Here is a 22,201-nt window from a genome sequence, read left to right as displayed (position 1 = left end):
TTTTGAAGGAGGACTCATGGCGCTTGACGGCGGTGTGTGCAGCGTGGAGCAGAGCCCCTCCCTGGATGCAGTCCAGGTGGCCGGCCCCTCCACGGAGGGGCCCAGGCGGCTCCCGCCCTGGTGAAGCAGGAGACAGGAAGGCAGCCGGCTTTCGGGAAGCAATTCTCACATCAGTCAAAAACCATCCCCTGTGAGTCTCCACCAGCACTGTGAACTCAACCTTATATCATCTCTAGGTTTCACATGTGGGACATTGAAGGAAAGCAGGTTTTGCCCAAAGTCCCCTGGCTAGGCATAGGAAAGCTCAAGTGGAACAAGGGCTTCCTGTCACAAATGTCACTGCACTGAACTTCTCCAGGGCTCACACAGCAGCTACTCCTTGTTAGCAACGCAAAGGAGGTAGTAGCACCTTGGTGGTGGGACACACTGATGTGACACAGCACAGGCCAGTTCCAATGCTTTTTCTGATGGATTCTTGGAAAGCTTTTTTTTCTCACCATGTCTAATGAACAGCAGTTATTCAAGCAACCTAAGATTTGTTCTGAAAAGGTTGCGAGATATGTAGATAGGTAAATAGATGGGCAGGCAGAGAGTGGACAGACATACATGTGATTATAAATTCTTGTTGCTGGCCCTGGTAGGGTGGTTCAGTTTGTTGGAGCATCATCCCATACACCAAAAGGTTGCGGGTTATATCCCTGGTCAGGGCACATACCTAGGTTGTGGCTTCGATCCCTGGTCAAGTCAAATACAGGAGGCAACAGATCAATCTTTCTCTTCACATCAATGTTCCATTCATTCACTCTCTCTCCCTCTCTCCCTCTCTCCCTCCCTCCCTCTCTAAAATTCAATATAAAAATATCCTCTGGTGAGGAATAGAAAAAATTCCTGTTGTTGAATAGACAAAATGTCATCCTAGCAGCCCTGGCATTACAGAGACAAGACCTCCTGTACTGTAAATGTACTCATGTGCCCCATTCTGGACACTGTGCTAGGCATGGAGGGTGGGGACAGAGAAGCAGAAGAACATTATGTTGCAGCATGTGACCGCAGTGATGGAGACGCATGGGACAGCAGTGGCTCTCAAGGCCAGTGGTTGACCCTAGTGGGAGAGAGGTGACAGGGCTGAGAATGTCAGCAAAATGACTTCCTAAGGAAGTGGCAAGAGAATGCATGACATTCAGAAAAAGAGTTTGAGTAGCTATAAAGCACAGAGCCCACATGGAGCAGTTGTGAGGTAGGAAGGGGAGAGGAGCCAGACCACAGGACTTTGTCCACTCACCTAAGAAAGTTGGATTTCATATCAAATGTCAAGGGTAATCCTTAAAGTCTGGAGAGGGGCCCTGGTCAGTGAGACTCAAGGTTGTTTGAATGTTGACCTGTAAACCAAAAAGTCACATGTTCGATTCCTGGTCAGGGCACTTGCCTTGATTGCAGGTTCAGTCATGATCTGGGTGCAAGCAAGAGGCAACCAATTGATATTTCTCACATCAATGTTTCTCTCCCTCCTTCTATCCCTCCCTTTTCCTCTCTTTAAAAATAAATTTAAAAAAAAAAGAATGGAAATGGACTGTATCATGAAGTCAGAGGTGGCAATAATCTAAGTGAGAAATCACTAGTGTTTGTTGTGGGGACAGAGTGCAGGGGCAGATATGACAGCTATTAAGAGAGTCCTCTGGAATGATTGGGAAATACAGTCAATGTACGGGGTAGGGACACAAGAGCCTTAGTTTCTGTCTTGAGCAATAAGGTAACGATAAAAGATAAAAAATAATCATTAAACAGGAAAATTGGCTGGCTTTGGAAAGAAGATGCTAATTGGGTTTTGAGGTGTTAAATCTGAAGTTTGTGTTGGACATACAGGTGGACTCCAGCAAGCAGTTGTGCATGCAGGTCTGAAGCTCAGAAAGGAAGGAGAATTGAACTTGAGGTCATCGCCCAAGAAATTAGTTAAGATTTCCAGAAAGAATGTATTGAATGAAGAAGAAAAGTGATCTCAGAGCTGTTCCTATGCGAAATTTTTGTTTGGAAACACAGAATCTGAGTGTGTATTGAATTTTTGGATTCAGAAAATTCAGCGACTCATTATAATTAACCTGCACGTGAAATTGTCTTCCTGGTTTTGCCATAGTCTCTTTATTCCGTGGGTGAAGCTGCTGAGAGGTGGTGTGGTCTGGGCAGAGTGAACACTTCAGAGATGGAGCGACCTGAGTTCAGTCCACACTCTAAAGCGTGACCTTCTCACAGCCATCCCTAATCAGCTTCAGGGATGGCATGGGGACACTGAGCACTTAGGAGATGGCAGGGGTCTGGAGCCCCCCAGCCCAGCGCCTGCCACCTGCTGAGCCTCATCAAACAGCAGCGCCTTCCCTTCACGTTGAATGGGGAATGGAAATGCCTCGGCAGCTTCCACCGAGTTGGCTGGGTGGCTGTCAGTTTATTTTAAAATCCTGTGAAATTGACCTTTTGGTGTCACATATGACAGACCTTTCGTTTAGATTCTTGATTTTGACAGGTGCTTGCTAATCTTCAATCTGGGAGAGAGTCACTACTTTGTAAAGCCAGATTTTATTTGGTTACCTTCGTAGGAAGTTTGCTTAGTAGAGAAAGGAATTCTTTTTTTAAATTGACTAGTGCAAGAGAAAGCCTGTAACTTCAACTTCCCCCCAATGTGTTTAAGTTGCAGCCCCTGGAGACTTCTCCTGTTTCGGTGCAGCTACAATAGAGCCTCTATCTGGGCTCAGTTCAGTTCAGTAACTTAGCAGCATTTCTAAGGAAAGCTTTCTAGATCCTGGGTCCTTCTTGCTGCTAATTGTGTGCTAGTCCTTTGTAAGGCAGGTGGAGGGCCAGGCCGGGGGAGAGGATGTTAGTTTTGATCAACATTATTTTGTAAATTCGTTTGCCCCTTCAAAAGTAATTGACTAAGAATTATCTTCCAGTATTGGCATTTTGTCAGAAAGTTATAGGGAGTTCCAATGTCCAAGGTGACATCCGTTTCAGTTGGTGGGAATTGTTTGTCTTAAACACAAGTTAATGCGGTGCTACTGGACTTGCAGCTAAGATGTTTCTACTAAGCAAAAAAATGGGTAGCTTGGAAAATTAAGAGGTGAAATGTTGTGTTTAGCATGTGTGTAATAAAAATATGTAGAGGTGTAGTGAAATATGAATATTTTCTCTTTTAAAGTAGTCTTTATAGCATTTACTTTTAAAAAAAGGGAAATGATTTAAATTATAGATGGCAAAAATGAGTAATTCATTCTACTTACAATCATATACCTGTTCAAATGGTCAGGAGCAGAAGTCGCTCCTCGTAACTGGCAAAGGCCTTATGGAAATTGATAAGGGCTTTCCCAAAAACCAAGACAGATATAAAATTTCACACTTAAATTGAGATAATAAACGGAGAAATTTTTTAAAACGGTTTTTAGAGATGATACTAAACAAGATGATGATCCTGTTCTCCAGGAGTGTAAAATGCCGTAAGCTCAGCCTAAGTAGGAGTCCTCAGAAAGGTGAGGGCAATACAGAGACTGCCACCGAAGAGTTAACAGCAACGGGCAGCGGGGGTGGGCTTCAGAAAAGAGAGTTCCAAGCAGAAGCTATATAATGAATAAGGCTCAAAGATCTGAGTTGTTAAAAAAAAAAAAAAGTTAAGGAAAATATAACGTAGCCTCAGGTGACAACTGAATGTCATAAACACATCCAAGCATGTGGATCACAACAGTCATTCACTGCAACCAGTGGTCTCTTAGACGCTTCAAATAGACTTGTAAGGAGGATGGATAATTGTTGCTCTACTGAAATTAACAATCCAAAGAAACATTGGGAACTGTCAGCCTCTGCTTGGCTAAAAGAAATGTGAAAATGCATAAAGTAGAATAGTATACAGCAATTTAAAAGATAATATAGATGATTAATTGATATAAAAATATCCTTTTTACATATTAAGTGGTGGGGAAAGTAGCTACAAAACACATATGTGGTTTTTACCTGTAGTATATGTCCCCTACTAAAATGTAAGCTCTGTGAGGAACATGAGAAACTTTGGATCATTGAGTTAATAGGACAGGAAGGATGAGGGAAGGATGTTAACAGTGGTTGCTGCTGAGGGACACCATTGAGTATATTTCTTTATGTATTTTTCTGTTTTGCATGAATTTTCGGCATGAGTATCTATCACTTTATAATCAGACAAGATACACTTATTTTTATAAACCTAGTATTTAACACTTCAGTGATATAATGCAGTAACATTATCAGTTAACTTTTGATCCAGTCATCAATTCTTTCATAACTAAATTCTGGCTATAAGGCTATCTGAAAGATTTCATTCAGTATCACATATGTACTTGGCCTACATAGAAAATAAATAGGCAGAAATAGAATCCTATTTAGAAAATAAGCAGGGAGAAAAAGACACATGAAGAGTTCTGTTCCTTCACAGTTTATTACCTGGTTTGATACACAGAAGTTATCTGTATGCCTTCATTTCCTTATCCAGCAAATGGAGAGTTTTAGGGAGGATTGGAAATAACATGGAACACACCTGGCACGTGCCTGACACCTAGGAGGTTCTCAATATCTGCCGCTAATGTTATTCAGAAAGTGGGTTACAGGCATACACCAGGGGCTGAAGAAGAAAAGAATCCAATAAAAGCATAGCGGAAGACATTACCACAACAGGAGAGAAAGGAGACAGAAGGCATCCCAGCAAGCAATAGGCAAACTAGCATCCCAGGAAAGAGGGAAGTAGAGGCCAGGCAGAGCGAGGCCAGCCTCGCAGGTGCATGCTGTTTGCAATGGGATGTGTCAGGACAGACAGACAGACAGACAGACATGGCACTAGACAGGCAAGGTTAAGGCTCATAATAGAGGCCCTTGAATGCTTAATGGCATTGGAATATATTCTTTCCAATTTAGTTTTTCTAAAGCATCTGGGTCAAAGGCAGAGATAGACAGAAGTGATATGTGTTTCTGGCCCCCCAAGAAATTTATGCTCCAGATGTTAGAAAGTGTATTTCCTGGGAGAGCAAAATCCACTCTGAGAAAAATGTACTTCAGTTAGGTGATGCACAGGACGGGTGGAAAGGAGGACTAGACGTGTGATGAATGCCATTTCCCATTTCCATAGCTTTGTAAGAAATTCAGTTCCTTCCTCAAGAGACAATTATAGTGACACCCCCCTGTACCCTCTCTCCAGCTCTTCCCCATGTTTATAAAGGCTTACTGGAAATATCTGCCTCTCATTTATTTTTGTGTGCTAGGTTCCTGGCATGTAAGTAGGTAGCCAGGTTTTAGTTGAATGCATGACAAATGAATGAAAGAATACAGGATGTGTGTCCTATATATTTTCTAGAGGTACCTACACAGTTTATATTACATATATAATATACATATAAATGACATATTTGTGGCACATAATATAGCATTTTCTCAAATAATAGATAATCAAAACATGATTATTTGTTGCTTTAAAAATTAAATTATGGGAAAAGAGGGAGCTTTTTAGTGGTAAGAATATGAGCGGGGACAAGATGTTTCTCTAGTTTTCCTTGCAGCACCTCCTTCCCCCCTCCCCTGTTGACACCCAGTGGCTGGGGACATGCCACAGCCCTCCTCCTGGAGGGAATGTATCAGACAGAACAGTTCACACCCAAGTTATGGAGCTTAATGTCTTTTTACCTGAAGTCTTTGTCCTATAAAAGAAGATTCAAAAGGAATGATTTCAGGGGCTGGAATTCCCGACCCACTGACACTTAGAAGAGAAGGAAACTTTTTAAGTACGGAAGTGGCCCCCTCAGAGGTCCTTTCTGCCCCGTGAGGGGCTGACAGTGAGGGGAGGTGATGATGGAACCTTCCTGCAGCTCAAGGGGGACCTTTTTTAAGTGCCAATGTCCGGTTCTGCATACTTTTTTCTCCCAAGAAAATAATAATTATAAGGCAGAGGAAATTGGCTGGGAAAACTTTTATTATTAACTAAGGACGTTATTCTGAGCTACTCATTCATTTTATAAAAAAATTGAGTATTTTTTACTATTATAAAATCATCTGGCTGCATAAGTTAACTAAAATTAATTGATCTCTTTCAAACTTTCAAATTTCACTTCCCACCCCTGCAAAAAAAAAAAATACAAAAGTCACTTAAAACACCAATTACATTCAAATATTTCTTTAAAAATTCTATTGACATATGGTTTGCAGTTAAAGATGATTCAATAGACGTGGAATGGTCATGAACTGGAACTTTTATTCCAAATATTTAATTTTCGACTGAAAAATTGCTCCAGAAAAAAAACCTCTCTTAAAATATGACCTATTCAAAATTATAGCTTTAGTTCATTGTTTCATATGTGATCAAAACAAAACTATTCTGTGTAAATTGAAACTTCTAGTTAAACACTTTGTGAATAAATTAGTATGTGACTCATTTTCTTCAAAAGAGGGTTAAAGGAAAGGGATTGCAGAAAAGGATGAAAGGTTTCCTGGTTTGGGTATTTTTCCATACTTCTGGAAGCAAGTTTGTAATAAAAAGAATGATTTTTATGAGACTGTGATTATTCACAGCAAGGCTAGAGTTGGTGTCACTATGAAAAATTCTTCTGTAGTAGATACGCTCAGCAGGAATAATAGATCTAAGAGAACAGCGACAGAAGTTACAAAGAACACTCTTGCCAGTGACAAATTATGTTTGCAAAATGATGAGCAAACCCATCAAAAAATTGAGAAACCACTTCAGCAGTAAATCAAAGGCTTATTCTTAAGAGTAGTTACTGACTCTACATTTATAGTAGATATGTGCTGAGTTTTCTTTTTTAATTCTGGATTATTTTATATATAGTCAGCCTTTAATAATTCCTCTTAATATTTTAAGTTACATGATACAATTTAAAATATGTATGTTACTTTTATGATAAACTGTTATACTACAATTTGACATGTTATCAACACTAATGCATGGACCTGTTTTTATTAGAAGGTTTGTAACATTTTCACTGGCTCCTATACAAATTCGTAAAAAAAAAAATCATATTGGCTGAACGATAAATGAAGTTAGGCATTTGGGAATAAGCTTTTTGTGTGTAATAGCATGTGATGGGGTGTAGAAAACACTGAAATAGATTGTGCTGTTGCATATAACATATCTTAAACCAAAAAAAAAAAAAGGGGGATCTTGTAGCATTAGATATCAGTTATTCACTGTATATTTAATTATTTTAAAAGTAAATTATAAGTGTTGCTATCATTAGATCAAATTTAATATATGCCATAATTATCAGTGAAAATAACCCATTAATTATAGAGACACAGCATTGAACCATTTTGAATAAGCTCATTTTGTTTTAAAAGCTTATTTTAAATTCTCTCTGGCTTTCATTAGTAAGGCTTTTCTTTCTTCACCCCAGGTTGAGAGTGTGAATAAAGACAAATATATTTAATATAATCTTGTGGTGAAAAAGATATTCATTGTAAGAAAGAAGGAACTCCAAGCAGAGTGGAACTGACATGTATTTATTAGCACTGTACTGCTCGCTAAGAAGTAGCCATCTTCATGTAATTCCTTTGGAATTCCTTGAGCAACATGCTAAAGTGATATTACCATGACATCTTATTTTCAATGACTGCATTGTAAAAGGAACTAGTATTGTAAGAAAATACTCAAGTACTTAAAAAACATTTTAATCTTTTCTTTAATTATCAATAATAAGCCTGAGCATCCTATAAAGTTTTATTTAATGATCTTAAATATTTACCATAACTTTGTGCATAGGCCGAATACATAGCTTAAGCAGTTCGATTTATCTTTTGCCTTAATATGCCATCTTCAGGTACTTTCAGTAAAGATTTTATTTTTTTAATATTTTATGAACATTCATCTAAACAGAAGCATATTGAAATAGCTAATTTCTTACCTTTGTTGCAACTGCTCTCATTCACATCTGGGTTTCAAGTACAAGTACCTAGGCCTAGCTAATATAAACATAATTCTAGTAAAATACCTCTCTCATTTAAATAATTCCTACAGGGTATTGCAACATGAAATATTTTAAAATACTGCTTTGTAAGTAAGAAACAATAATTAAAAGCAGCATTTGTCTCCACAAGTTGCATCTCATTACCAAATCACAAAAATAGATGTTAAAATTCCTCAGCAGTTTTTGAGGTTTGAAATCCCCCTCCATTGGCTTCTATAGTTGTGTTGTCCTGTTGCTACAAAAACAGATGGGGATGTTTAAATATTGACTGGATGCATGTTAGTGCCAATGCTGTGCCGAGTAGATGGTTTAGAACGGGGATTTAAAGTTAAATTTATCCAGGTATGTTTTCATTCATCAACTTGCATTTCCCCAAACTGTCACAAATAATGAAGCAAATTTTAAAATGTGTTTTCCAATTCTTGGGCCTTAGATGCGGGAAATCTGCCCCCTTTTCTTCTGCAAAGAAGCGCTGCGGTGGGAAGGCAAGGGCCATCAGCAGGTCACGCGGTGCGCCCCTCACAGGCGTGGCGGGCCCGCCCGCCCAGTGCCCCAGCTGCCGGGCTGCACACCGCGCCCCCGCCTTCCCACAGGGTCCTGCAGCCGGCGTGCAGCCAGTCGCGATGACGGCCACCAGGACACAGCAGCAGGAAAGCTCTTTATTATGTTTGTTTGGGAGTCAGGGCTGGGACACACCTTTAGAAAGCACATTGTGATGATATTATTACACGTCAGTAAGTATAAATACACAGTGCGGTGACTAAACAGTCTCGGCTTTGCAGAGAGAAATGTGCAAATAAAAATGTGGTTTCTGCAAATATACTAACTCATGGCAGAATTTCTTAACCACAGAGACTGACGTATGGAATCTAATTGTCAGTGAATTCGAAGCAGGATTCTTCACCCCGTTCCCATCAAATGGCTTGTGTCTTGCCCACTTCTTCCCCCTTCGTGGAATTTCTGAACCACAGAGAATCTCTTGGGATGACCCATTTTACCTTATTTTTCCAAAGAAGTTATAAAAATATCTAGGGAGTCAGGAGTTATTTCCAAAAGCCGCTTTGGAAATCGCTCCCTTCAAACATCTGTCACTCAGATCCTGGTCGCCCTATAATGCCATCTGTACAGTTTAGATTTTCCGTGAGAAAGAGAGTAGTGTGGGCAGATCCACAGGGATCTTCCCCCCCTGTTCCTTTTTGAAGCATCGCCGATCACTTGTCAAAGCTTTCAGACAATTCATATATTTGTCTCTAATGTACTAGAAATATTCCTGTATTCTGTTTAATTAAACATTTTTTTTTTTGTTTAGAAATAAAAGGAAAAATTCTTTCTAGCAACCTGTAGATGTCTAAGGTATCAAGCACGCATCTATATTGTTCAGTGGGGAGGTCAGAGCAGAGGATGTAATTGCTTGATGACAGGCAGGAGGGGACAGAACCCAGTCATCATTTCCTCCGCCCTAGCCAACCCCAGCTGGTCTCAGCAGACACATTGATGTAGAAGCACAATGACATAGCTCGTTCTCTAGTGACTCTTTTTTTCTTCCATTCTTTACTTTATAAAAGAAGGTATTGAAACAATTAGTTGGCAGAATGGTGTTAACTTTCTCCTGGTAAAGTTAGAAAATGGGACAAATAGAACCTTGGTCAGCAGAATTTGGGCTTGTAGAATTCAACTTCTCCCAAGACATGTTTGTAACATTTTCATATTGTTCCCTTTTACAGCATGCAGCTGACCTCAAGGTCTTCTTAGAGTCTCTGTTTATTCAAAGATTTCAAGTTTACTTGGAGTTTATGTTCCTAGTGTCGTGTTCAGAGGTACAACGCCTCAACGTGCTATTATGTCACTGTGCTTGGCACCGATAATAGGACCCATTATGACTGTCTTAATTCTTTTTATTAATTTTCCTAAACTAACTTGAATGGTAGGGTGTATTTTTACATAATTATGGCACAAGTGAACATCTTGGGGGAAAAGTACAACCACTACGGTATCAAAGCAGAATAAATATTTGCAGAAAAATTCAGCCATAACTTAATATTTTGCATATGAGCCCTGTACAAAATCGAAGTTATTCCTGGGGCTTGGTCCAAAAGGACATGTCTGTGGCGCGGCCCTGGAAGGCCAGAGATGATGATGGATCAGAAAAAGGTCAGCTTGAGTTGCTGTGCCAAGAAAACTGTCAGACGGGACCAAAAAGGCAGAAAAACAGTGCAGCCAGAGTTCTGAAAGCGAGTGTGCCTTTGCCACATGGCTGGGCAGTTGTACCCCATGTGGCTTTCTTCCTGCTCCCAACACCAGTGCTGGTGTTCAGCCACTTCACATGTTGGCCGTTTTCCCCCGCCATCTCCGTGGGCATTTTCAAACCCAGCCCCATGAGTGCTTAGCTGTCTGGAGCTGAGGCCCGGTAGTAACTGAAGCTTGCTAATTTTACTTCATTCCTCTGGGAAGTACAGGCCATGGAATATAAAGGACAGCCAGGCAAAGGTAAGCCCTGATGGATTGGTTTGTGGTGTTTATCTGAACAATGATTGTAGGTGTCCATCACATAGAGCGAAGGTTTGCTTGTAGCACCTTAGGGCTCAGTACTGTGCCTCTCTGCCATGACTGTGGCCAAATCCTTATTCGTGGGCCTCAAACCTCCTGTGTGGGACAAGTTGTGTCAAAGTCATGGGAACACCTATGTTCTCGCCACCTACAATTGCTCTCTGTACCCTCCTCCCCTGGCAAAGATGCTGTTACCACAGTGGGGCTCCCTCCAAAGTACCAGTCACTTAAAGGAGAAGGGTTGGGGCTTCCGCTGGAGGACAGAGGGCTCACGAGCTCCAGGCTGGGGGAGGGGCTGTGGGCACAGACGCTGGGCACAGGCAGGAGTGCAGCAGACAGCGGGGAGGGTGCATGCAGGAGCTGGAGTCCCCTAAGCTCAAAACCACTGAAAAGCTGTATAGGACCTAGGGTATGGCTGCCACATGGAGTGACACAGCTCTCTCTACTTGGTGTGAAATTGAGGGAGCCCGGGAGAAAGGGGGTCAGAGACCCAGTGTCTCAGCACCGACATTACTTAACTTTTCTGCATCTTCCTTTTTCATATCTGTAAAATGAGTTATAACATTAAATACTGTTGTTTTCATCACGACCACATAACATAAAAAATAGGGGTCAGTAGGGAAAAAAATAGCCTGCAGGAACTCCACAGAAGTGTAAAAAATGAATCTTAATTATCGAGAGACACAAAGTGTCGTGTGGGACACTCGGTTAATCAAGTGTCAGGTGGTGTGTCTCTGGGGCTTTAGGGCTTTGGAAAAGGGACGGCCAGGCCTCAGGATGGCAACAGTGGGCCTGAATGCTTCAGCGATATCTCAGTTCGGCCATTAATTGTAAACTTCTCCTAGTGAAGGATCATCACATTGCCTAGCCCTGACCCTGACTCTTCTTAGGTCTGTTTGTGCTCTGGGGGGGTATATGAAAATTGGCTAAATAACAGCATTAAGTATATATTCTCTGCTGCTGACTCAATACAGAGCCTATTTGCAAAAAAAACGTTGCCCATGTTGACATCCCTTAGGAAGCCCCTTAACAAAAAATAACTTTCCCTCCCCATCTTTGATCTCTATCCAGCCTCTAGACTCACTTTCATATCTGTAATTTGGGCAGTAAAGGACACTGTCTTCAAGAGCCATCCCTCTCAGCTGGCACTCTGGGGTCATGGCTCCAGAGTTTCTCAGCATCTCTCTGGCCCAAGTGTATTTTGCCATGAATAATGCGCATCCAGTGGTTTCAGCACTGCCCTTGTATAATGCGCATCCTCCTCCTTCCCTCAAAAAGTTGGGCAAAAAAGTGGTCATTATACATAGCAAAATACAGTAGCCAGGAGGACAGCTCCCTCAATGAGAGTCACCTCCCCCACCCCTTCCCCACCCCACGGCCATCAAATACAGAGTCCCATATTGACAGCCTGGGACCACAAAGCTGCATTTTGTTTCTGTTGCCACAGCTTCAGTGATTGTGAACCATCTCTAGCAGTCCGCCGTTTCTCTCTTCATTCGATTGCTTTCATCACAAAAGCAACCAGGATCCACGGTGGGCCTTGCTGTCCCTCCGTGACCTAGCAAAATATAATTTCAGTTTTCTAGTCCCCTGCCAGCCTTTTGGACTAACAGAAGTGAGCCATTCTGCAGGAGGACGCCCCTTTGGGTTCCAGGGAGGTTCTGCTGCATTTGCCACAGCTGGAACTTCTCACCTGGGTAGTAACTGTTTTTCTGCTAAACTGTAAGTGCCTTGAGGGCAGGGACTCATAACTTCATGAAATATCCAAAGCCAGCTCCTTACTCTTCCCTGCCAGCCCGCTTCCCTCTTTCCCTCCTGACTCTCCTCTCTGCTCCTCCTTCCTGCCCATCCTCCAGCACTGGAGGCTCCTGGCCTCAGGGCCTTTGCTCTTGTTCTTTTCTTGGTCTGCAAGGCTCTTTTCCCCAGACACCTACATGACACTGCATATTCTCTTGTTTTGGGGTGTCTGCCCTATTAATTCCAAAATTGGAAGGATTTTTGTCCATTAAGTGGTCTGTCCTTAGCTTCTAGAACATAGTAGCCCCTTAATAAATAATTGGATACATGAATAAGTGACAACCTTTCTAAACTAAGGCACCCATTTTCCAGCTGGGATGAATATTGAGTGCAGAATCTACCAGGAATCAAAGGAATCGCTACTTCTGGCCCAAGTGAGGCTCCAGGCCAGACACCCAAACATGGCAGGGGTCCCTTGGGCACCCCAAGCCTCAACAGGACAGTTAATGCATAAAACATGCTGAACCGGCTGAACCAGTACGGTGGCCCCTCGACATGTGAATGCTATCCTGCGACTTTGGTTCAGTCATGACTTGAGCTCCTTAAAAACCTATCATGAAATTTTTGGAAGTTTATTTCAAAAGTACATTTTCAGCACACTCAGTCTTTTGGGGATAGAAACTTATTTTCCCATGGAATTCTATTATGTTCTGCCCTCAGTTTATGAAGCACCAAAGTAGGGTTTTCGGAATATGTTTTGGCGCCGAAAAATATGAGAAGCTTTCATTCTTGTCCTCTGTGTCTATGGATTTTTCCAATGGGGCTTAGAACTTTGTTGTTGTTTCAATGGGTCAAGTCCCTTATGCTCCTTTCCCTCAGTTATCTGATTTTCGGATTTAAAACACACTTGGCAACTAAAAACAACCAAGTCCAGAAAGCAAAAATGAAGACCTAAAATGAGGCTCTTAAGAAGACAAGCAATACGCAAGACACCTTCTGCAAAGTGGGAGACGGAGTTTCCTCCCATGGAGGAGACAGGGTTTCGGATGCCAGAATGCACAGACCTTCGGTTACTAGCTTCAGAGAGAGAACACACCCAGCACAGTTCACACATTATGCAGCTCTGCTGGGAAATATTTCAGCGTGTTAATAGTCTCCACCTTTTTATTTTTTTTTTGAGGAATTAAACTTTTTAGCAGGTGAGCATCAAGATAGTAATTATTATAGTTTCTCATTAAAATTTTCTAAAAACCAAACACACAGCTTATTTCTCAAAACATACCATTATTTGCGAAACATACCATTATTTTCATTATAGGTAATGAATCTTCAGTACATAACTTTATCCATTCAAAATGTGCACAGTATGGCATTTTTCTATTGTTAAGTGAAATGAGCAACAATTGCAAAATCACATTTAACATAGACATTTTAATGTGTGCTTTTTTTAATTCCTGAGGTGTTAATTAGGCTCTATAAAAAAATGCTCTTGATTTTTGCATCTATTGTCATTAAAATCATTCTCCAAAAATTCTCTGTATAAAGAAGGAGGATTGCCTTGTTGCCACCACACCAGACTTTGCTTTAATCGAATCAAATGTGTTTGGTATCTGCAGGTAAAAGCTTAGAGCTATTGACACTTAATTAGGACTAACCCATATATTGAACAATACATCAAATGAGGCCTGTGCCCGGGACAAAAAGTCTCCCATCCAGCTAGCAGGAGAAAACAAACACAGGATGTGGGAAGACAATAGCAACAATGGAGTCATTAACAGTCATTATTAGATAACTGACTTCTCTGTTGGTAATGGGGATTTACAAGGCTTTAGTTTAAGAAAAGCCTCTTAACACCCTGCATTTCCAAAGAATTCTCCCCACGCCCAGAGTCACCCTAGCAACTTTAGGTCAACTTTGATTCCTTAAAATAAATTCTTTTTAACATACCTTTTCCTCTTGCAGTTCCTCAACTTCCTCCTGCTCTGTTCTTTCTCCCAAGAGAGAAAAATCCCTATAGCGTTTTCATTTTATCTGTTTGCTTTGGGAGGCTTTTTTAAGGTACACTTTTTTGTGCATTAACCAGGTACCCTAAAAGAGTTATTTACCAATAACATAAACTATTTTTGACTAAATGGCAGAAAATCCTACTCAAGATTTAGAAACTCTTTAAAGCCAGAATAAGTACATTGTTTTAAAAAAAAAAAAAAAAAATTCAGCAACTAGCATTCATCTTCCCAATTAAATGAATAACTGAGAAATTCCCAAACACGTTTTCCAGGAATGACCTGTTCCTCAAATGTGAAATTCACCGTCCACATGTAAGGCCTCCTGGACTGGCTTTTCCTTTTTTCTTATCTGAGGTTATAGATCTCGGGAGAGCAGAGGAGGGTTACAAGGTCAAAGTCTTTTCCTCCCTAGAACTTGCTGCTTGCTGGGAGCGGGTTGCCTGGAAAATAGATGCTTTAGAGAAAGGGTTGGGGTCAGGGTTTTAATTCTGTTAAGCAACAGCTGGTTTGAGTTTCTTTCCACTTCTATCTCCTGCTCCCTTCCTCACAAATCCATGGAGAGCAAAGAATTTGTCCAGAAGGAACCAGCAACATAAAAATACACCTTTTGTTACTGGCGCGCTGAGCGAATGTCTTCTTTGCTGCAAATTGAATGTTAAGCACTGGATTTTATAAAGTGAACTATATAGGAAGTATCACCAGATCTTTAATCAGAAGACTCTTCTAAAATGTAGGACGTGTACCTGGAAAATTCTTTTAATAACATTTTTGAACTAAAATTTTGAAAGAAAATAAGTATAAGAAAGGCCTCTGGGGTTTTTAGAGCCCAACTGCAGAGAGAAGAATCATGACTGAAATATTAAAGCATGCCAAGTATGTGTTACTTGTTTCTGGACTGGAGACCTTGTCTGTCTCCAAGTTAGTGTGCTTTCATTTGCTCAACAAATGTTTGTTGAATTCTGCTTTGCTGAGTTGTATGAGATCGGTTCTTCCCACAATTGTGCAAGCTAGGGGCTGGAGAGGACTCAGTGGGAAGATACAGGGTGCTTGTATGCTAACAGGTGCATTAATATGAACTTGGTCCAATACAACTTTAGCCCACAATTACAGCCGCGTCTTCTAAACAATTTATATGCTTGGTTTGGGATTTGAAAATCAGGTCTGTTTCAATAACATTCTGTAATAAACTCATAAACCCAATTGCTTAAAATGAATGTGTAATAATAGTGAAACAGTTTAAAAAAAAAGGAGTAAAACAATAAATAAATAAATAAATAAATAACACTGCATGGTTTGATTGTTATTTCGGTTGTGAAGTCTCCCATGTTTTTGTTGTTTTTTTTTTTCCTCCTACACTTGCATGCGCATGCACACAGAGAGAGAGAGAGAGAGAATAAAACTCACATCTCTCAAATCAATGGCAAACCAGTAACAGATTTTTTTGTCTGGGCTCTTCAGCACACTGGCCTCAGGCTGTGTTGGTGTGTGGCTCGACAGCAATCAGAGGTCATAATTTCATTGGCAGTTAGCATCAGGTTTAATTTTTCTAGCATGTTACATTTACCAAAATGTCTGGTTTCAGTTATGTGGAGGCATTGACTGAATCAGCTTTGAGCAGCATGATGTCTTCAGGTACCTGAGGTTTATGGAACACATATGCTAATTGTTTTCAATCACTTTCCTTTCTAAATACAAAAACCTGTTTTCTGAAGCTGAATAACAGTAGTCTTTAATGGCATTGCTGGTTTCTTATATTAAAAGAGGACCCGAAGTAGGTAAAAATGTCAATTTAACAAGACTGCCACCTACTGATTGACATAGTTGGAAAACAGTCCAATTAAAGTTGTGCAGGGGTTTAAGTAGCCATCTGTGGTTTAAAAAAAAAAAAATGTAAATGCTTTTTGAAAAGTGACATGTAGCATTTTGATTGCATTTTAGGAATGTGACCAAGTTCATATAGATGATGTCTCTTCAGATGATAATGGTCAAGACCTCAGGTGAGCACGTAGGAATGTGAAGAGATTGACTCCATTTTATGGTTTAATTGCTCAGCTAATTAAGATGAACTTTCTTTGGTTAACTTTGGGCTTTTCTTGCATCTAAATAGCACATATAACTTTGGAACAGATGGCTTTCCTGCTGCAGCCACCAGCGCTAATTTATGCTTGGCAACCGGTGTGCGTGGCGGTGTAGACTGGATGAGAAAGTTGGCTTTCCGCTACAGACGAGTAAAAGAGATCTACAATACCTACAAAAATAATGTCGGAGGCAAGTGACTGTCACCAATATCTCACTGGGTTAGTTAAGACAGTCTAGATAAAATTCTCAAAGTACCACATACTTCTGTGTTTTAATTTTTTTTTTTTGCCATAATAAATATTTTTAGAGCAGTTTTGCCTGACCAGAGATTATTCTGCTGTGATTTAGTGAGAGGAATATTAGACTAGAGCCAGCTGCCCTGGCTCGCCTGGTCTAGTCCTGGCTCCATAACTTAACAGGAGGTGTGTGACCTGGAGTAAATGTCTTGACCTCCCTGACATTCAGTTGTCCTTCCAGTGAAGTGGGGTTAACAACCCTTGCCCAGATGACTTGGGATGGCTTGTAAAAAGCTCCTTCTACTGAGTAGATCCTTGTATTACTTTGAATATTTTCATTTGTGGTTTTTAGCACAAACGGGACTGTATTAGCTTAATAATGAAAGTTTAGGGCAGTCCTTTGCTTCCAGCATGGCTAAATCCAGGTGCTCAAATGGTACCATCAGGGGTCTCTTGCCTAGTTTTTCCTGTAGGAGTCATTCTAGGTCAGTCCCCCTCCAGAAGCGACAAAGATGACCACTGGTACGTCCAGGTTTATATGCAGTCAGTTTAGTGCCTGCACTGGGTGGAGAAATGTCGTTCCCAGTGGATTCAGCACAAGTTCCAAGAATGACTTTCCTGGCCAAGCCATGGTCAGACTCCTACCCTGAGGGCCAGCGGGTAGGGTTGGCTCTGTCCAAACTACATGCTTAGAAAAATGGGTGTGAGTAGCAACCCCCCCCAAAAGAAGAGATGACTTTTGTAACCAGAAGATGAGATGTTAGGAATACAAACTCAATAGATATTTCCTGCAGTACTAAATATTTGTCAAATGCATGCTAATATGTGAAAAATTACTTGGTATATTATAAGGCTTGAGGGTTATAGTAGTGGCAGCATTAAGGGTTTATTATTTAAAAAGTTGAACAGACACATTGATAAGGAAGTAGTTCTGTGCTTTTAAATCCACAGGTTTGCTTGGTCCGGCCAAGAGGGAAGCCTGGCTGCAGCTGAGGGCCGAGATCGAAGCCCTGACAGACTCCTGGTTGACATTGGCCCTCAAAGCACTCACACTCATTCACTCCCGGTAAGCTCTCCCCTAGTCACTTCGGGGTGCCTTTGCTGAAGAAATGAGCTGTGCTTATGCTGATTCATTCTGGAGATTTATTTTTCAAGTCTTTTTTATTTTCTTTCTGTTCTCATAGGACGAACTGTGTGAATATTTTAGTAACAACGACTCAGCTTATCCCAGCATTGGCAAAAGTCCTGCTATATGGATTAGGAATTGTATTTCCAATAGAAAATATTTACAGTGCAACCAAAATAGGTGAGCTGCTTTTGTTTTGTTTTGTTTTGTTTTCTCCTTCAGGCTAGTAAAAATGAAAGGCATTAAATGAGACTATTGTTCTGAATGCTGAATGCCAGAAAACTGGAAGAAGAATCTATTTTTCTTTTTGTCAAAATTGGCTTTGAACATGAAGACAAATATACCATTAATCATAACCCATGTAGTTTTATTCAGAAAATTTCACTTTACTGGCAAACTTTAAGAACTATACATATTGGCTATAGTCAATTTAGCATCATTTTTGGATTATCTTATTTTTTTACGCAACATCAACAAAAATATCTCATAAGCTAAAACCAATAGTATTATAGAGCTATACAAAGTAGACAGGAAACAACTCTAATGACAGTTTTCTTTAAGTTATTATTGCTGGAACTATATTTTGCTTTATTTTAATTCAACATGTATAAAGCACTGAGTTCCCATTTTTGTTAAGGGGATACAAAAAAACTAAGTTCTTGCGAAAAGGAAGCATAGCTAGAAAAAGAAGATTAATTGAAATTGTGTTAGAACGCAAATGAAGACAGCATAAAAGTAGGATAAAAAGAAGATATGGCTCTTAGACATTCACTATCCATCAGGGAAAGCAGTCAGCTAAATAAGCACAATGCAATGATAAAAAAATATGTAAATGAGCATTTATCGAGTATTTCTTAGAACTGTACTAAGCATTTTACATATTAAAATCAATCTTCACAACCTTTCCATTTTACAAATGAGGAAACTAAAGCTTAGATACTTAATTGTTCAAGTTATTAGCTAGTAAAGCTGAGGGACAAACTAGATCTCTGATTCCACAGTCCAGACACCTTTCCATACCCTAAGGGGTCTGTACCACCAAGTGCTGGAGCCCTGAACATGCACTTCATTGAGGAAGCATTCACTTCCACCCAGGAGGAGGCAGAGGGCAAGTGTCAGTGAAAACTAAAGGGAAGAAATGACATCTGAACTGGATACAGAAGAGTAAATATGAGTTTACTAGGCAGACGGGCTTGTGAGAACAACGGGACAGCAAAATTAATCAAACACATTCCCTTCTAAGGGACGTGTGAGTGGTCCTGGGTGACCAGTGTGCAGCGTTCATGGAAAGCTGAAGCTGGAAAAGAAGAGTTGGGTCTAGTCATAAGCGGCCTTGTATGGCACCCTGATGAGATGAGTGTTATTTTAGTGAGTCCTGGGGGAGGGAAGGGAGAGGAGTACCTTCGAAGGTGGAAGAAAAAGTTTTTGGCTGCTCACCTCTAAAGGGACAAAAAATGGAATCCTTGCAACCTAACTCGCCTTCTGACTACTCTTTTATACTTTTTCTTCAAAGCACGTATTAATTGATGGCTAAAAGATTGCTCGTATAGTTATTTGTTCATAGTCTGACTTCCCCACCAGATAGTTGACTCTGTCTGATTCACTCATCATCATAGCTTAGTGCCCAGCACATAGTAGGTGCTCAGTAAGTGTTTGTTGAAGAAAATGTATGAATATATGTTCGTTTATTCTGAAGAAGGCTGACACAGAGGCTTCTTTTAGGCAACTGAGTCAGCAGAGACATAATTAATTGATGGGGAAATCAGGTTTGATTGGAAAGAGAAGGGTCTGACCTTATTCATGTTGACTTTGAAGAGCCTGTGCAATATTCAGTAATAGCTCTTTGAAGCTGGAAATAGTTGGAGGTGGAAAATGATCGATGCTTCTTGAAAAGGGCCAAGAACAGAATGCTGGAAAATTCTTATAAAAAAAGGAAAGGGATATGCCAAATCAAATTCCTAGTAACCCAATACAACTGAATTTTTATATGTTCTCATGCTCCATAAGAATAGCCATCAGTTTACATTATCAGGTGTTTATTCTCCTAATAGCAACAAATAGGATTCCTTGTAAACAGGAATCCAAGGTAAAGGTTTGTCAGCACATAAAAGGCAAAACAAATTCCTAAGAAGTACATGGGACTGTAGGGGTATTGCCTTACTTTCCAGAAGGAAAGAACAAGTAGTAGATTACATGTCATGCATGTGAATTTTAATCCCAAATAATTTGAAAATGTTAGGGTGATAGGAAGTTATAATAAAAACCGCCAAGTTATCTTAATGGGTTTTTTTCAGCACAGAATAAAAATTAGAATTAAAAAATATGTGGTGGTCGAAATCATCTCAAAACCCAAGTGTTAGGGTCACTCTTCTGTACTATTTTTAATAAGAAGAGATTGAAACCCTTATAGTTAGAGCTAATTTTGCCATAAAGTGAGATATAATATGGGGATCAATGCAGAAAACCTAGCAATCTTCCTGGTGGGCCACTGGCAAAGTCGTAGGATGAGACTCCTACGACTAAAATTCAGACAAAATGCATTGATCAAAATGAAAACTTCAGCTAAGACCTCAAATTAACTTCTAATAGTCAGCTTCAATTTTTTAATATTTATTATGCAAAGTGTCTCCATGTCCCAAAATTCACAGTGAAGCCTATAAGAGATAGCATTGCAGGTGAGCATTGTTTTGTTCACCACAACACCTTTTCAAAAAACATTGAGTTTATCCCTCCATTTTCCATGCGAAGGACACGCTTATTTATTTATTTATTTTTTAAAACCTGTCAACATTTCCCTCTGACGAGGAAAAGATAGTTACATGGCATTCAAGCTTTGGGTTGTATATTTTTGCAGTGAAAACTGTACTTTGTATTAGTTTCTTAAAGTGATTTAACATTTCACAGTTTAGTGGGGAACCAAAGCAGCACTGAAATGACATCCTTTGAATAAGGCTGGCCCTGTTTCATTCTGTCAGATGCAAACGAGAGATTTTGGTGCAAAATACAAATATAAAGCAGACATTTGTTTAAGCAAACAAGCAATTTGTTCGTGTGTATATCTGATCCTTATTTGAAAGAGGTGCAGGCCCCACTCAGCCATTCACATTTGAAAACTATAAACTGTCCCATTGTCCATTAAAATGACCCCATTGGCAGCCCAGGACTTGGAGCACCGACTTCTTCCCTAAGAAGCAACAATGGCCGCATTAAGAGCAGGGGTTGCTGACAGCGTAGCTGCCATGGAGGCCCAAATCGAGTCTTGACATGGGAAAGATAATAGATAGATAAAAGTATTCTGTTACCTTTACCTGTTTCTTCTCTAGGAAAGGGCTTTATTGAACGTTAGATGTCTGGGTAAGGCAAAGCATGATCTCCCTGAAGTGCCCCAAATTACCTGCCATTCACTTCAGAAACAGGTTTATGAGAATATTTCAGGCAAACACATTAGGATTTGAGGGTCTTTAATTCAAATAAAATCCCAACCTGAAAATGAAAGGACGAACTCACTCCAGTGTTTGATTTTTTCCATTTTTTTTTTCATCCTTAATAGCCTTTGGATCAGACATGATTTTCTGAGTTTGATATATCATGAAACATTTTTAAAATCAAGTGAAAATTTGTTGCCAGAATGACATGCCTTTGTTTAGTCTTAGTTTGTAGGAAAAATATAGTACTGCAAAAGAGTACTTTTTCCCTCAGATGCTGTACTGTGATTGACTAAACCTGCTTTGTAATAGACGAATCCTTGGGAAAAAGAGTACTAAAACGGTCAATTTCAAGGGATGGGACACCACATAGGTAATTAATTTACAATTTTTAATTTATTGTGCTTTTCCACGTGCTACCCAAATGGCATGTAAAAGCTCTCCTCTAGTGTGTACAAGTAGGTGAGAGTTGAATCAGAAGCATGAAGAAAGCATTTTAAATTAAAAGTTCAAGAGCTGTAGCACTGAGTTACCTGTACTTCACATTTTTTATGATTTATTTTTGTTCATTAGGAAAGGAAAGCTGTTTTGAGAGGATAATTCAAAGGTTTGGAAGAAAAGTGGTGTACGTTGTCATAGGCGATGGTGTGGAAGAGGAACAAGGAGCAAAAAAGGTGAGTGTTCCCAGATGGCACCTCTTCTGCCGTTTAATTTTTCTTAGTCCTCAAAATCCTCAGAACTGTTAGCATGGAAAGGGGTCAGTGCAGATTAAATATGAAGTGGTCTTTTTTTAAGAGGGGCACAACCAAGCCCAAGGGTTGCAGATGGTTGGTCTTCATAGGACGTGGACTTTGGTTTGTTGCTGGGAGCAGAAAAGAAGGTATAGAGCTGAGCCGTCATCCGGAACATAGCTAGCACATGCGCATGCTCAGGCCAGCATGCCCCTTTCTGCGCCCATGGCAGTCATTGCCAGGTGATTAAAAACCTTGTTACCTGAGCCTGGATGTCACCTAAGAAGCTTCCAAACACCACTTCAGAAAGGCTCTACTGGGTGGCCGAGCTGGCTTGCAGA

General features: G+C 40.3%; 1 protein-coding gene across 7 annotated transcripts in view; it reads left to right on the top strand.

Moving 5' to 3' along the window:
• EYA1 (EYA transcriptional coactivator and phosphatase 1) overlaps nt 1-22,201 on the top strand; it is a 288,702-nt gene that overhangs the window by 254,174 nt on the left and 12,327 nt on the right. For all 7 annotated transcript variants that reach the window (XM_054590246.1, XM_054590244.1, XM_054590245.1 and 4 more), the window contains 5 exons: nt 16,202-16,260; nt 16,371-16,531; nt 17,530-17,644; nt 17,763-17,884; nt 21,703-21,803. In XM_054590246.1, the coding sequence (XP_054446221.1) occupies nt 16,202-16,260; nt 16,371-16,531; nt 17,530-17,644; nt 17,763-17,884; nt 21,703-21,803 (558 nt within the window). The remainder of the gene's footprint in view (nt 1-16,201; nt 16,261-16,370; nt 16,532-17,529; nt 17,645-17,762; nt 17,885-21,702; nt 21,804-22,201) is intronic.

This window comes from Pteronotus mesoamericanus, unplaced genomic scaffold (genome assembly GCF_021234165.1).
Source record: "Pteronotus mesoamericanus isolate MK-2021 breed Mesoamerican mustached bat unplaced genomic scaffold, CSHL_Meso_final scaffold_174, whole genome shotgun sequence".
NCBI lineage: Eukaryota > Metazoa > Chordata > Mammalia > Chiroptera > Mormoopidae > Pteronotus > Pteronotus mesoamericanus.
The sequence above is the reverse complement of the archived record's forward strand: the minus strand, read 5'-3'. Positions and strand labels throughout refer to the sequence as shown.